The 15928-nt window shown below is 35.4% G+C and overlaps 1 protein-coding gene across 3 annotated transcripts; it reads right to left on the reverse strand.

Moving 5' to 3' along the window:
* Positions 1-9769: 9769 nt before the first annotated feature.
* Positions 9770-15518, reverse strand: LOC130958172 (pre-mRNA-splicing factor PRP46-like). Of its 3 annotated transcripts, XM_057885129.1 has the most exons (9): positions 15239-15518; positions 14819-15014; positions 14338-14438; positions 12967-13075; positions 12087-12304; positions 11591-11633; positions 10668-10921; positions 10121-10534; positions 9770-10017 (listed from the first exon to the last, which is right to left on the reverse strand). In XM_057885129.1, exons 1-8 carry the CDS (start codon positions 15505-15507, stop codon positions 10126-10128), a joined length of 1599 nt encoding a protein of 532 aa, XP_057741112.1. In that variant the 5' UTR covers positions 15508-15518; the 3' UTR covers positions 9770-10017; positions 10121-10125. The 3 variants fall into 3 exon arrangements, with proteins under 3 accessions (XP_057741112.1, XP_057741111.1, XP_057741113.1); XM_057885128.1 differs by having other exon boundaries at positions 9770-10534; XM_057885130.1 differs by lacking the exon at positions 9770-10017 and having other exon boundaries at positions 10213-10587.
* Positions 15519-15928: the final 410 nt, after the last annotated feature.

Raw genomic sequence — 15928 nt, forward strand, 5'->3', positions numbered from 1 at the left:
TGAAGATGGTGAAACCATCGATAATTATTTAATACGTTTCAAAAATGCTAGAAGTAGGTGCTATGTCACATTACCCGAAAATGAGATAGTGAAAATAGCAACTATGGGGTTAGGATTTTATATGCGCAGAATGTTACTTAATGTGCATATTCCTGATTTGGCTCATTTAGCTGAAAAGGTTCAGCAAACTGAGTTAATGAAAAAGGAGAAAGAAAAACATAGAACCGAACAGAGGTCGAAGAGTAAACAGTTTACTCGAAAGGAAAAGGTCGCTTATGTAACCATGGAGTCCTCAGAAGAGGAAATCGATTTCGAAACAGAAGTCGATTTGGTCGAACTTAAAAAAGGCCCTCCATATGTTTGTTCTTTGTTGAAAAAACTCCCTGGTAGTGAGAAGTCGAATGAGTCGAAACTTAAAAATGGAAAGAAATATAGTTTTGATATTTCAAAATGTGATCAGATTTTTGATGTGTTGCTTAAAGATAAACAATTGATTTTGCCTGAGGGTCAAACACTACTTTCCTTGAAGGATTTAAAAGGAAAGCCTTATTGCAAAATTCCATCAAGCAACAAGTCATTCGACTAACAGTTGTGTTCATTCCAGGGATTTGATTCAGGAGGCAATAATGGAAGGTCATTTGAAATTTGATGATAGCAAAAAGGAAATGAAGGTCGATGTGGATCCCTTCGAAACTGATGCCAGTTATGTGGAACCATGCTTTGGAGTGAATATGAAGGGGATGTCTTATGACTTTGATGTGACTCTTGATGATTTCAAGTCACAAGTAAGAGTTGTGTACCCTAGAACAGGGGATGGTTTGTTGGACTTTTTGGTTCAGCAAAAAATTAAAGATCGGGACGTATCTCTCTGTCCACGGTGTAATGCTGTCTTTGATGCTAAAGCAGCAGCAATCTTTGAAAAGGAAAGAATAAAGAAGGAATTAGCCCACAGGGAAGAGCAAGCACGTTAGAGACAACCAATGCGACGTGTAGAAGGTTCTGGTTCAAAATTCCTTCACATGATGAGAATACACCTTTGAGCCGATCTCAAGCTATTGGTGTTTAGTGGATCAGAAACTGTCAAGAGTTTCAAAGGCGTGATCATTTGTATCGACGAAATCCTCAATGGGGACAAAGAGCGCCGTCTAGAAGTCAATATGCTACTTTTCGAGGGCGAGCTAGAGGATACCCGAGAGGAAGAGGAGGAAGAAGGAATTTCTATCAGAATAAGAAACTTCAACTTGATTCAGGGAAGGAAGCAAGCAAGGGGATAACTCCTTCAGTGCATTCCCGAATTATTTTTTCTTCTGATGGAGAGACTTATCCTAAGGAGATTCCATCGCCAGCCAAGATGGATAAAGGAAAGGCAATTGCTTAGTCTTCTGGGGTAGATAAAGATGTTGACGTCGATGAAGAATATTTCGACGAAGGAGATGGTGATATGGTGGGGACAATTTTGATAATCCCTGCTGAGTATATTGGGGAATGCGAAGGTAATCCGGATGAGAATTATGATCAGGAAGACGAAGAGGCTTTTTCTTTTATTTGCATAGAAGATGAACCAGGTGTTTTTCTTCGCCCTACTGAAAAGCAAATGTCTCATTTGCGTCCTCTCCATATTGTTGCTGTTGTGAATGGTTTCAAGATAAACAAGGTACTGATTGATGGTGGGGCAGCAATAAGTCTCTTGCCTGAAAGGATGTTAGGGAAGGTAGGGAAACATGTTAGTGAGTTGGTCCCTACAAATATTGCTGTAACCGATTTTGGTGGAAATTCCACACCAGCAAAAGGGTTGGTTACCTTAACTATGAAGGTGGGGTCGTCGGAGAGACACTCAGTGTTTGTGGTGGTCCCATCAAGGGCGAGTTATAGCGCTTTACTTGGGAGAGATTGGATTCATGGAGTAGGTGTAGTGCCATCTACAGTGCATCAAAGTGTGCTTTTATGGACTGAGGATGGCAAGCCTGAAATTATCAAAGCAGATTCAAGTCTTTATGTCGAACAAATGCATGCTGATTTTAGGATATATAATCGCAAGTTAAAGCCCTTAAATGTTGATCGATCTCTGAACCCTTAAAATTGTGAAGGTTGTTATTTGACTTCGGAGGGACTGTCAGTGAAGATGCGCTACCCAGACATGCCTTATGAACCAACAGGTTGGGATTGTGATTCTTGAAGGCCTTGAAGATTGAACCATGGACCAGGTTGAGGAAATTTCCGATTACCTGGTAATTGCATAATTATTTAAGTAATTTTCCAGCTTTAGAAAATAAAGATGATTCTTCTGATAAAGTTGAATCAGATAGGATTAATAGATTTGTTAGTAGTAATATGTTTAATTCGATACCTCTAGTCGAATGTAGTAATGATCTCCCTATTATTTTTAATGAAGTTAATGATATAGGTCAGACTGTCAATTTAATAACAGAGGCTCATTGTTTAAAGAATAAAAGTTGTGATGATTTAATCAAAGATCAAGTGTCAACTCATTCTCATAATGTTATTGATTTTACTTTTGATTGTATTTATGATTTGGAGCCTTTGGTATTTGAAAAATGTTCAACTGATGATGATCATTATAAGGGATTTGAATCCCAAGATCCTTTAGAGGAGGTTAATTTGGGAACCCATGGTGATGTTCGAGTTACATATATTTGTAACGATCTTATTGATCCTTTTCGAACTAATTTGATAAATTTATTATATGAGTTTAAGGATTGTTTTGCATGGGATTACCATGAAATGCCTGGTCTTGATCGATCGTTAGTAGAACATCGATTAGCATTAAAACCCAATGCTCGACCTGTGAAACAAACCCCTAGACATTTTGCTCCTGAAATCAATATGAAAATTAAGGAAGAGATTGAACGCTTGATTAAAGCCAAATTCATTCGAACTGCTCGTTATGTGGAGTGGGTATCAAATATAGTTCCAGTGATGAAGAAAAATGAAAAATTGAGGGTGTGTATTGATTTTCGAGATTTGAATAATGCTACTCCAAAAGATGAGTATTTCATGCCAATTGCAGATATGTTAATCGATTCTGCTGCAAGGAATGAAGTTCTAAGCTTCATGGACGGTTATTCTGGATATAACCATATTTTTATTGCGGAGGATGATGTGGCTAAAACTGCTTTCCATTGTCCTGGGGCGTTAGGTACGTATGAATGGGTGGTTATGCCTTTTGGTTTAAAAAATGCTGGAGCAACGTATCAACGAGCAATGAATGCCATTTTTCATGAGTTCATTGGAAAATTTATGGAGGTATATATTGATGACGTAATGGTCAAATCTATTTATTTAGATCAACATATTGATCATTTAAGAAAAGCGTTCTTGACTATGAGGAAAAAGGGTTTGAAAATGAATCCTTTGAAGTGCGCTTTTGGTGTATCGGCAGGAAATTTTTTAGGTTTTGTCGTTCACAAAAAGGGGATAGCTATTGACAAAAACAAAGCAGATGCAATATTAGCTTTGTCTGCACCCAAGTCGAAAAAGGAAGTACATTCATTTTTGAGAAAAATTAATTGTCTTCGAAGGTTTATTTTGAAACTTTCGGATCGAACTAGGGTGTTTGCGCCTCTAGTAAAATTAAAGAATGGCTCGAAATTTGAATGGTTTGCAGAACATCAGTTAGCATTCGATTCGATTAAAACTTACTTGGCCAAAGCTCCGATTATGGCGAACGTTCGTCCATTTGAACCTTTAAAATTATATATTGCAGCATCTGAGAATTCGATTGGCTGTATGTTAGCCCAAGATGATGAAAATAAGCATGAACGTGCAGTTTATTACCTTAGTCGAGTTCTAACTGATATCGAAACAAGGTATTCATCAACTGAAAAATTGTGTTTGTCATTATATCATGCTTGTATGAAATTAAAGTGTTATATTTGTATGAGAAGAAGGTGGAAAAGTGGTTGGAATTGCTCTGGGTCCTGAAAATTGAATCGAGTCATGGGATGTTGACTGTTCTTGACCGCGTTGTTGTGGCAAAATTAATGGGTTAGGCTCTTCAACAGAAATGACTGAGTGAGTGACATGGGCAGGCTAGAGTAAAAGGTACATATTTATGAGTTTAAATTTTATGTTTAAATAAACAAAGTTTGTAGTCACGATCATGTTACCTGAGTCCTGCGGATCAGTTGGGGTCCAGAATCAGAATCGGCTATCTCTTTCGATTGAGAAGAGACAGTAGGAGTGTCTTTGTTGGCCGGTCCGATTTCTTCAGAACTTTCAGTTGATGAAAGTAGTACCAACTGACAAAAAATTCAGAGTTAAATATGACTTAAAAGACAAAAGTTGAAATATATTTTAAATAGAAAGAGGAATTATAAAGTTACCTTTCGAGAAGTTTTAGTATGAGTTTTTCTGCTTTTTGCTGGTGGTGGTCGAGCAGTTTCAGCTTTCCTTTTTTGCGTTCTCTTTGGAGAACTCTCAGCAACAGGGGTGGTTTGGATTGCAGTTTGTTGAATGTCCTCTAAGGTACGAGTGTACCTAGCATAATAGGCAGCCCACCATTCAACACATGACTTGGTAATATAAGAACTGCGTTCATATTCCATGAAATTGAAACGCTCCCTGCGCTGTTGATTCATGGCGAGGCAAGAGTCAAAGTCTTCTTGGGTGGTTAGAAGGAAGTGACAGAAAGGAGCATCATTTCGAGGCTGAGGTTTGGGAATGGCTTGTGAGAATCCCAATTGTCTGGCAGATAGGTGAGGAGCATACAGAGTTATCTTGAATTTTTCTTTTTTCTGTAAAGATAATCCTGTGGGGATTACCTGAACTGCTAATAAATGTGCCCAACTTCGTTTGGCAAGTTCACTCCCTTCATTTGAGTGTGGAAAAAGCAAACGATCTAACCAGGCAGGGCCTCGATTGCGGCGTAAGAAAGGAGTGAAGTTCAGGTGTTCATTTTTGAAATTTTTACAAGAATGGAAAAGGGCAAAAACAGCCCAAAACTTATCTTCATCCGATTGTGCATTTGGGAAATTGGGTTTGTATGCAGATAATCGAAACCCTTCAATATACTGTTTGTCAGTTGGACCACTTTCGGGTTTGGTCATGAAATTTTGAAAGATGGCATTGAGCCATAATTGAAGAAGCCATAGAGGGCCTCCTGCACTTGTTAATTTGTTTTCTCGTAGGTCAGTAACAAATTGGCCAAGTTCCTCGAAGATGTGCCTTAAGAGAAGTTTAGCCAAATTGAAAGTTTTGCCTTCATGGAGAAGTGTGGCCAAAGAGAGGTAAAGTTTTGACATTTGGTCGCTACGAGAGCAAAATAGGATTGCATTTAACCAGTAGAATAAGAAAGCTACATGTTCATTGTCAGTGATTTTGGTACCTTCTCTACCCATATTATGGGCGATGAATTCACTGTAAGAACTATTCAGAACGACGTTGTATTGACGTTCAGGTTGCATTTCAGAAGTATAATCTGGTAATTTGAAAGGGAGTCCAGTAATGGCGGCCACGTCGAGAAGAGATATCCCAATCATTCCACAAGGAAGGTGAAAATTATTGGTGGTTCTGTTACAAAAGCATGTAACATCCCCAATCATCCAGGGATGTATAGTCAGAGAGAAATGAGAGAGTCTCAGCAGTTCATGAATCCCTAGAGCTCCTCAACTGGCACTTTTGGTGGGTTCAAGTCGGCGGTACCAGGCTGTAAAGTCATATCCTCGTGGGTTGATTTTTGGGTTGTTCCTGAACGTTTTTTGGTTGATAAAATGGGAAATGTTGAAAGATTGATTTATCAGCAAATCTTCCAGCACTGGGGAAAGAAAGGGACTTCTTGTTCACCTTTTCTAGAGACTCAATCGGTCTGAGGAAGCAATGTGTGTTAGTTTCGATTGTGAAGGGAATTAAAATCCTATTATCACTAGATTGAATGTGAGGATCGTCAATGATTTCATCATCGATCTGATTGAGAATGCGAAGAGCTGGTGGAGGTGGTGGTATTGATGCATGGCCTTTACCTTTGTCAGAAGGAGTGATTTGTGAAGAAGAGCCAGCCATTCTTAGATTGGAAAGTTTTGTGAAGAAATTCAAGGTTGTAAATAAAGTCTAGAGAATGATGGAATGTAGGAAAATTGAATGGAGGTAAGAATGGTGCTTTTAAAGTATTGTTGTAGCTGTTACTGTAGAGAAGATGCAAAAAGAGGTAACTTCTTGAGGAAGATGGAATGGTGAAGAGAGAGGGCGTGACTCTTGGGAGATGTGTCGAGTGGGCTAGTGATAATGGAAGTTTTTAATGACAATTATTATTAATTTGAAAACTGATGTTTTTGGATTAAGTGCTTTGCTTTTCAATAATGATATTAAAGGAAACCACATTAATCCAAGGGGGCAATTTGTTGATCGAAAATTGATTTTCGATCTGAAAGAAATTGAATCGAAAGATATCAAATATGAGTTTTCGAGGAAATGTATTTAGGAGGCTAAGTCTGGGAGTTGTTGACACGGAAGTTGTTTCCGAGTTGCTTTGTCGAAATCGAAGAAGTTAAATCGAGGGGGAGATTTGATTTGAAAGAAGACTTTCGAAGATTTAGTCGAGTGGTCAAAGAAGTGAGAAGGTTAGTGGATAATTAATCACATGGGAATATCTATAATCATGTAGTGGGAACCGTTACCAAAGGCGGTTGTGTTTCAAAATTGTATTTATTTTAATTATAATTAATTGTAATTAATGTAATTTTAATTGACCGTTATGTAAAGGTAGCTTATAAATACTAGGAAATTTCAGTGAAAAGGGGTTGGAACTTTTATTCAGAAAAACACTCTAAGCACTATCACATCCCAGCGTATCCCTGAGTTTGCGATTGAGTTTCCTTTTTCTGTAGGGTTCCTTCCACCTTCTTCTTCTTTTTAATTTCAATCATGTTTGTATTCTTCATATTTCATTTAATCTTATTCATTAAGTATTATTCATATTCTTTATTTTTTCTGTCAAATTTAGCTTTCAACATTTTATCATTATCATTTTATATGTAGAAGTCCCTTATTTCAAAAGAAAGTAACTTGTTGTTTTCCTTTAATTTCTTTAAAAAATCGTTGATTTTGTTTACAAAACGTTAATTTCTGAACTTTATTTATTAATTTATGAATTTACTGTATTTTAATCTTTTAAATTTAGTCTGATCGAAGACACTTTGATGCACTTATAGAAAACTGGTACTTACACAGAGGAGTTGGTTTCGCTCCCAGACCATTAAAATCGAACCACCATCGATTTACTGAAAATCGATAAAACAATATGGTAATTCCTTAATCATTAATTCATTAGAATTCATATGTTGGTCACTATATTGTGTTGTTAGCTGTATTGATTTGGTGTGTAAATTGTAACAGACTTTGGATAAATCTTGTTTCTTTACGGTCTCAACATCAATAGATGGAAAATGATGATATCATTTGGGTTCATGGCTACTGCTAGGTACTAACATTATATGAGACCTGTTGCAGCTTTTGGAACTTTGACTGGTACTCTTCGCCATCTTTTTCAACACCCAAACAACAATCTCAATTTGAGACTTTGTCATTTGTTAGGGTTTTATGTTCATTAAAAGAGACTAAATTGAGTCTAAACTATTTTTTCATGTTAGCACAGTCTTATCAGGCCATGTAATGGTTCACGTGTCACTTAACATTCTAGGTAAGCATTCCGTTAATGGAGATTAACAGAAGGGCTAACGTGAGTCACTTAATAAAACTTGGAGGTTCAAATTGAGTAAATTAAAATTTCAAGGCCAATTTGAGATTACCAGCAAATTTCAAGGGTCATTTTGAGTATTAACTATAAATAATGACCTTCATAATTCAATAACCCTTAGATTTAGTTATTAATGTAGGTATCATATGTTAATGATTAAATAATATAATTTCTTATGACATTTTAGTGTTAATAAATAAAATTATTTTTTAGTATATATTTGTTATTTTTTGTATTCTTTATTTATTTTATATTTTTTAATAATATTTTATTTTTCTGATTAACAAAAATAGTATAAAACAATGACTTTTGAAAAATATTAAAAACATTCAAAGGACTGTTTTGAAATTTTTAAAATTTTTAAGGGACTGTTTTGAGATTTTTTTTCAAAAATGCTATTTGTACACTAAAATCAGCCACTAAAATTAGTCATCAATGTATTTATGTATAAATATACATGTGTAGTTTAATTCATTTTTAATGTTGATTTGTATTTCAACATGTATTTTATACTGATGGTTGACTTTGGTGGCTGATTTTGGTGTACATATAGTATTACTTTTTCTTTTTAACTCTTTGGAGACTATTTTGTACTTTATTCTGGGGACTAATTTGTCCATCTCGTACATGTAGACAGTTAACGGCCACATGTGCGAGTTAACGTTTTACATCAGTAGTCACCCTTAGTAATTAGCGGAGAAAGACCGTATTATTTGACGAAAATAAATATTAAAAACTATTTTGTGTATTTTAAAATTTGAAGAACTAAAGAGTTTAATTTTAAAAATTTCAAAGACTAATCTGAGTAATTATATTTTTTTAAGTTAGAATTTCAAATTGAGATTCGAAAAGAGGAAAGCGAGTGTTACAAGTTATGTAACATTGTTCTTAATTTAATTTAATTTTATAATGTAGCATAAGTTTTGAAATCTTGTACCAAAAGGTTGACCGAAATCCAGATAAAATTTCTTACCAATTTTGTTAATAATTAATCAAAGTATGCATGTTTGACTCCTTGAGACAAGAACCATCCAGAATTGTTTCTTCATTGTTTGTATGCAAAGTTGTTTAGGAGATCGTGTAATGTGTTGAACAGACCCTAAATAAAAAATTTAAAGCGTAGAGGGGAAAAGAAAGTATATGCCTGTTTGCATTAGTTTTTCTTGGATTCACCGTTATTGCACAGGATAGAATCTGGCTTACATGGACTTTAGAATTTGCTTCCCCTACGGTATCTCAAATCAACGGTATTTACTATGTTAATTAAGACATATAATATTCCCTCATATTGTTTAGATATACTTATTTATTGGTAATTTTTTTTTTGTATATAAATTATTTACAGCTGGGAACTTGAATTGTCATCTTATGCTTTTGAGTTTTATACATGTCTTTTATTTGTATTTGGTTGATCCTATTGTTGTTTACACTATTCAATTAAAGTAACCAAAAGGCAAGTTGCTGCTGTTTAAGTGTGAGGCTTCAATTCGGCTTTAATTTTTTAGGTTAAAATATTTTGATAGTTGCTTCAATTATATCAATATCTGCTGTAACAAGAAATTGTCATCTCTTTTTATTACGAATGCTAGTTTCATGCATTTAAATGGATATGACTAGTGAAGAGATTTTGAAAAAATAATTAGTGTAACTCTCAAAGTAAAATCATATTTAGAAAGTAACGCAATTCCTTTTTATTTATGTATATATTTGTAGTTACAACTTGCAACGGTAATTGACTGGATAACAATAACATATAAGATAAAACTATAAATAATATAAAGATAACATAAACTTATAACAATTATAAGATAGAATATAAACTAAAATATGTGTATTATAAGAAGTTTTAAATATGTTCTTGTTTTATTATGCATCAGTTTTGCTCTCGACGTTTGAATGTTTCAATTCTAATCATAAGCATTAACTTTTCCCATAGTTAATGTGTAGAAGTGGAAGTGAAACTTATTTCAAACATAGAAGGTAAATTGATATATATGAAACATTAGAATATCTTTTGAACTTTTTGCAAAAATTAAGAATAAAAGTCATACCTTACTCTAAAGAAAATAATTGTAAGAATACTTTTGTAAGACAAGAATGACATGATCCTCGATATCTAGGTCTAGTAGATTCATAAAAGAACAAACGAATATTCATAACACAAGATTTGTATTAGTAACCTAGTTTCAAAAACAACGAGTCTCAGCAAAATTACTTGCTCTGTCACATCCCTCCACCATTCGCATTGCATCCTCGGTGACGGTTCGCACGGCCAGGCCACTTATACATGTCCTCAACCATGCCAACTACATGAATTTGAGCAGACCATAAATGGATGGCTCCCTAATGAACCGGCCGAATAAACCATCAGAAGCAGATAAATGAATATGTAAGACAGCCATGAACTACCTAAATCATGAGTTGTTGTCATCACTGTAATCACCAGAAAGAGAGAACCAAAACTTCGAAGGTGGATCATTTTCTGGTTTTGCTACAGGATTGGTAGCATACGTGAAGTCCCTATAGCGCAAAATAGTGGCATTATCACAAATGGTGGCAGTGACAATTCTAAGCCCATCTACAGCCATGGTATCACAGCCAAATTCGGGAACCTCTTTCTCATCATTACAGCAAAACAAGGAATTTGCATGAACACCGGTGTCAGATTCCCATACATTGACATACTCATCATGAGGACCCCCAGTAACCACTTTGTATGGATCCATGTGCAACAGTGTCACTTGCCCACAATGTCCATCCAACTCAGCAACTGGATCTGGGTTCCATGCTTCTTGATTTCTCCTAATATCCCAGAGCATTGCTCTGCAGCATCAACGATTCGGTCAGCGCTCATCATCCATATTACCAAATACCAACTAAAGATAACATAATATGTCAGACAGAGTTGAATAACAACTGGAGGAAAATCTTATCACCAAGTTCCTACATATCATACCTGCCATCACCACCAGTGCATAGTAAAGATTTTGATGGTACAATATCAAATGAATAAAGCTTCGGTTGATGCACAGCTGCAGTCATAACTTTCTGCATTGTTCTTAAATCAACTGCAGTGACAGAGGAACCAGCTGCCACATACAGTAGCGATTCATGGCATTTCATGTTCACAGGTGCCCCACGAAGAGTAGTCATTCCCACACAACAGGATGATCGAGCAGAAGAAGACGTAGTCGTATCCCAGACCCTCACCTATTATAACTCCACAATTGTTAAAATACTGGTATTGAAAGATGATTTGAGAGCAAGTCTTAAACCAAATAGTAAACTTTATAGTGGTCGTCTATTCAACCAAACTACCACAAACTTTCATTGCAGTTGATAAACCTTACACTTTTTCATTCACTAGTGTTGTAAGAAATGTTGCACTAAATTTGAGCCAAATTTACACTCAAATGGTTCATCAACATGATATCTAGCATAACACGATCAACAGCTAATAACTTAAAATGTAATAAGCATAAAACAGTAAGCCCCAAGTGTTTTGGATGGTGAAAGAAATATGTAAGAAACTTCCCATTTTGAAGCTATAAATAATATACGCTATAAATCAATCCTGTAAAAAGATGCTTCAAATCTGGACAGACAACTGAAGAATAATCGGCAAGTATGCATGGATTAGCTAAAGCACCCTCATCTTAGTTATCTTTAGGAATAATATCAAAACGTATGAACTTAACAAAAGGTGTTTTTCTCCTTTAAACAAGTGGTGCCATTGCCATGTTGCTATGACCACAATATATATTAGAAACTGAACAAATTTATGAAAGAATCCAGACATTTTAAGTTTATGAAAATAGGACTGAATCAAGTAGTCTGACAAGTACATTAACAAGACAACATAAAAGAGACGAGAAGAACCTTAGCATCTCTTGAGATGGTCACCAAAAGTGAAGTTTTGTGCCTGAAAAGAATAGGATAGGATGGATCTATGGTTATGAATTTATAATTAAAGTTGATGACTAACAAGACCACTTGTACTTATTTACAATTGAAGTTGAATATGCAAACACATGCACAACAGAGACAGAGACAGATATCTCTTTTCCTTCTACATAGCAAAATCAGTTGGTAAATATCATACAACGTAGCTCAAAATACATTTAAGTGCCGCCAAATTACTTCCTATTTCCTCTCCAGCACTGACAGTAATGTACCAATCACACTCATCAATTCAAGATATACAAGAAAAATCACGATGAGCCTGAATCAGCATTTATTTTTTAATTTTTTTTTAATATTATTAATAGCAGAAAGGTTAGAGAATAATGTTTCTAATTTTACCTAGCTACCCAATATTTCATTTTCCTAACATAATCTTAGTGAAATTTAGTTAGTTCAACAGAGGAAATCATACCCAGCAACCAACATCAACTCTACAGGTTTCTCGTGCCCATATAGTGTAGCTTTCAAAGATTGTTGTCTCTGTTTTCCACTTGAACTAAGGGACCATAGTCGAACAGTACCATCTTCTCCTCCACTTGCCAATACTTTGCAGGTATCATCTCCCAATAGTTTATCTGATAGTGACAACACTGGCCCATTGTGACCTCTCATACATCGCAGACAAGAACCCTACAATGTGGCAAGAATAACATTTGAAAATAATCTCGGCATAAAAAAGTTGGTGACATAAAAAGTATCTGGCCACAAATAGCCAGAGGCGCACCTAGCAGTTAGCACAAATGATTTTAAAAGAAATTTGTTAAAAGTAAGTAGAAATTTCTTAAAAGAACAACTGAAGTACGGTAATGCTTTCTCTTTGGCTCTTGTAAGAAGCAAAGATTCTGTGGCAGTCCTTGGTTTCTTTGGATGCACTGATGCGTTCAGTACTTTAGTCAGAAAGGAGTTTTAGAGTTTTTAATAGTTCCTTCTCAACTATTGACTTTGTTTGGATAGGATTTACTTATTCGTATTTCTTTGGTGCTCAGCACCTGGATTGTTTAACATTGTGTCTCTAGCTAATATTCAGGATGATTGGCATGCATTGTCACACGGCTTGCTCCCTTAGGTCTTAACTTTTTCTGCATCCATATCAGGATACCTTATCCTCTTTTATAGGTTCTCTTTTCTTCTTACAAAATTGCAATTTCTATAAAATGAAATGCTTTCTCTTATAGTTAATCTCTCTTTTCTTTTTAATATAATCTTAAACAAACTAAGGAGCATAGTAGACATCAGGAATACAACACAAGTTATGGCTGATCGAATTTGAAACAAATGAAATAAAGTGATACCTTCTTCCCCCACAAGCGTATGGAATGATCATAACTTGAGGTAACCAAAAACTTTTGCTCCCCTTCTGTTTCTCCACAAGATGTAAACACTCCGTTAAGGGGAAATAACCTGCCATTTGACTCCACAGTTCATATTAACCTTATTTACACTGAAATCCATGCCTCCTTTAAAGTACAAATCGATATTAAAAGAACATCGGTAGATATCATCAATCATGCTTTTCAGCAATTAAGTTCATTGTCCCCTTATTTGCATTAAAAAGACTTACTAATTCCATCAGTGAAAGAAGTCCCCGTTTACTATTGACAATGGATCATAAATCTCAAAGGGAAAAGATTAAGCGAACAAAAGCATTGGACGAATACAGAACATGAAAGTGAGATGACAAAAAGAGAGGTCTGGGGAGACTGAACTTGAAGCTGGGAAGGAAACTCTGAAGAAGCGCCACCAAAAGGAGTATCTTCAGCAGTTTACACAGCAGAAACTTAGTGGCTAAAACAGGATTTTGAAGAGAATCACATACGTGTGAGAGTGATTAGGAGAAGCACAAGGGCTTTGGGTTTGGGAAAGAATAGGGCTTTGATAGAGGCACAATTTCTTTTGAGTATTGAACAAAATCAAGAATTTATTAGTACATGCATATGCACATGCATTTTCGCAGCCATTCACTTCTGTGACAAATTCCTGGAACATCATTTAAACCTCAAGTTGTACTCCAGCTAACTAGAACTTGATGGAATCTTTTTGTAAATGAAAATAATCGAGCAACATATTACCACTTAGAAAATTTTTGACGCTATATCCCGACACGATAACTGACAACATCACCAGAAGGGGTGTGTGTTAAACTTCAAGGCTCCACCCACTTTGTCCTCAGTTATTAATTACTATAATTTGAACAGCACCTAGCAACATATAAACAATTGGGAAATCATGAATAAATAACTGGTGATTTCAATTGCATTTCTAGTGAATTTGCTAGTAACAAAATCCATAATACCAAGTGGTATATTTTGGATTCCAATATTGTGCTGGTAAGTCTAGTAAAATAATTTCACATCCATTATAAGTTACCTTACCACTAGAAACATGATGAAATCCCGAGTTAATTATAGGATCCCTTTAGTGAGTTAGTTAGAGAAGTTACTCACTGTAAATAAAGGATATAGCAATTAGTTCATGTTTTTGATCATTTGCTACTTAGCTTCTCTATCATTGTAACACAAAAGTTCATCAATATACACTATCTTGGGATTCCAGTTCAAACACATTGATCCCTACATATCCAGATAATGTCTAAACCTATAGTTATAAGTACCATTTCTCATTAATTTTTGTAAAACACAAAAACAATTATGTAACATTATTACCTCATACAGGTGATTCTTGCTCTATGACCACTGAACAAAATGTTAGCATCTTCTGATCCCGCATCATCCCTATCCAAATCTATCATTTCTATGGTTGAACCCTGGTAAACAACAATAAGTAAAGTGAATGTCGAGATTAATAACAGTCAAAGAATGTTTAACTTTATGTTCTAACAAGACACGAGTATGAAATGGACACTCCTAAAGCAACAGCTTGGCAATTGTATTAATAATACAGTAAAGTGAGAGATACAGATTTGCCTATAAAGCTGAGATGCCAAATATTAAATGGAGCAGAGAACTAGCCATTTCTAGGAGCTCCTTAATATGTGTCACTTTGAACAGAACAAAAACTTTATCTGGTGTGCTATTCCATTACTAATGATCATCTATATAATGTATCAAAAATTAACGGTGCAGAAAAATAAATAAATAAAAAGATTATATAAATGAAACACAAACTTGAAATCAATCCATATACCCGTGCTGAGAAGATGTGGTTTTTGTGAAGAAGCAAATGGTTGAAGTTTGATCTAGAACTAGTATGTCTATAAACTTGAAGAGATACGGGATCAAGGAACTTGAACTGCAGTAATGCGCTGCGCCTAGCCAGGTACAAATCCCTCGCTCCACGGGTATTCAAAGAGCTCCAAGGTACTTCTAGACACCAATGCTCCCTAAAGTTTCTCAATTCAGTTCAGTTACACACACGTGCAAACAAAATTACGTACTATAACACAAAATTTCAAGTTCAACGCATCAACTTGGATAAAGTTTCACAAAAATCATTACTTCTAAGAATATGCACTCAAAGCAGAAATAGATTCTTTCGTTTTTAGCTTCAAACTATTAACAATTAAACACAACCAAAAGAAGAAAGAAGAAAAGGAAATGGAGGAACCTAAAGAAGCGAAGCCAAACGGAGTCGGAGTAGGAAAGGCGCTTGAGGGAGGTGCATGTCATAGCCAAGGCGGAGACGTCGCGGAGGCTTAGGTGGGCGAGGCAGTGGGACAGCGAGTCCACATCGAGATCGATTAGACTTGTCGGCATCGACGGCGTTGGCGTCGGCGGCGTCGGCGATGAAGCGGACATTGAAGCGCGAAATACGAGACAGACGGCGGAAGCAAGATTGGGATTTATTATTGAGCGGTGTTTAAGGCAGAAACTCATCTGCGGTGGACTCCAGGTCCAGGTGAAGTTACTTTTGGATAGCTTACACGTGTTATTATATGGTTTAAAAAATCGGTTTATTTTATATAAATGATTTATTTAAAAAAATTGGTTTGAATTGGACTAAGCAATTATTTTTATTCTTTTTTTTGTTTCGCACGTCAAATTCGTTCACTTTCAATCCCTTTTTCAGACCTAATATAAAACTTTCAATTAGGTATATTCCTTTTATTTATATTTCTTAATCAAATTTATTATTTCAAATGTATTTCTTAATTTATGTTTTTATTCATTCATCTATGAATGATGAAAATTATTTAATAAATACGTACATATTTATGTCATCACACCATTTTGATGTTTAGGATCATAAATGCCAAGATAATTCATGGCAATTTCATGTGATGGAAGACAAAAATAT

Source organism: Arachis stenosperma, chromosome 10, assembly GCF_014773155.1.
Source record: "Arachis stenosperma cultivar V10309 chromosome 10, arast.V10309.gnm1.PFL2, whole genome shotgun sequence".
Classification (NCBI taxonomy): domain Eukaryota; kingdom Viridiplantae; phylum Streptophyta; class Magnoliopsida; order Fabales; family Fabaceae; genus Arachis; species Arachis stenosperma.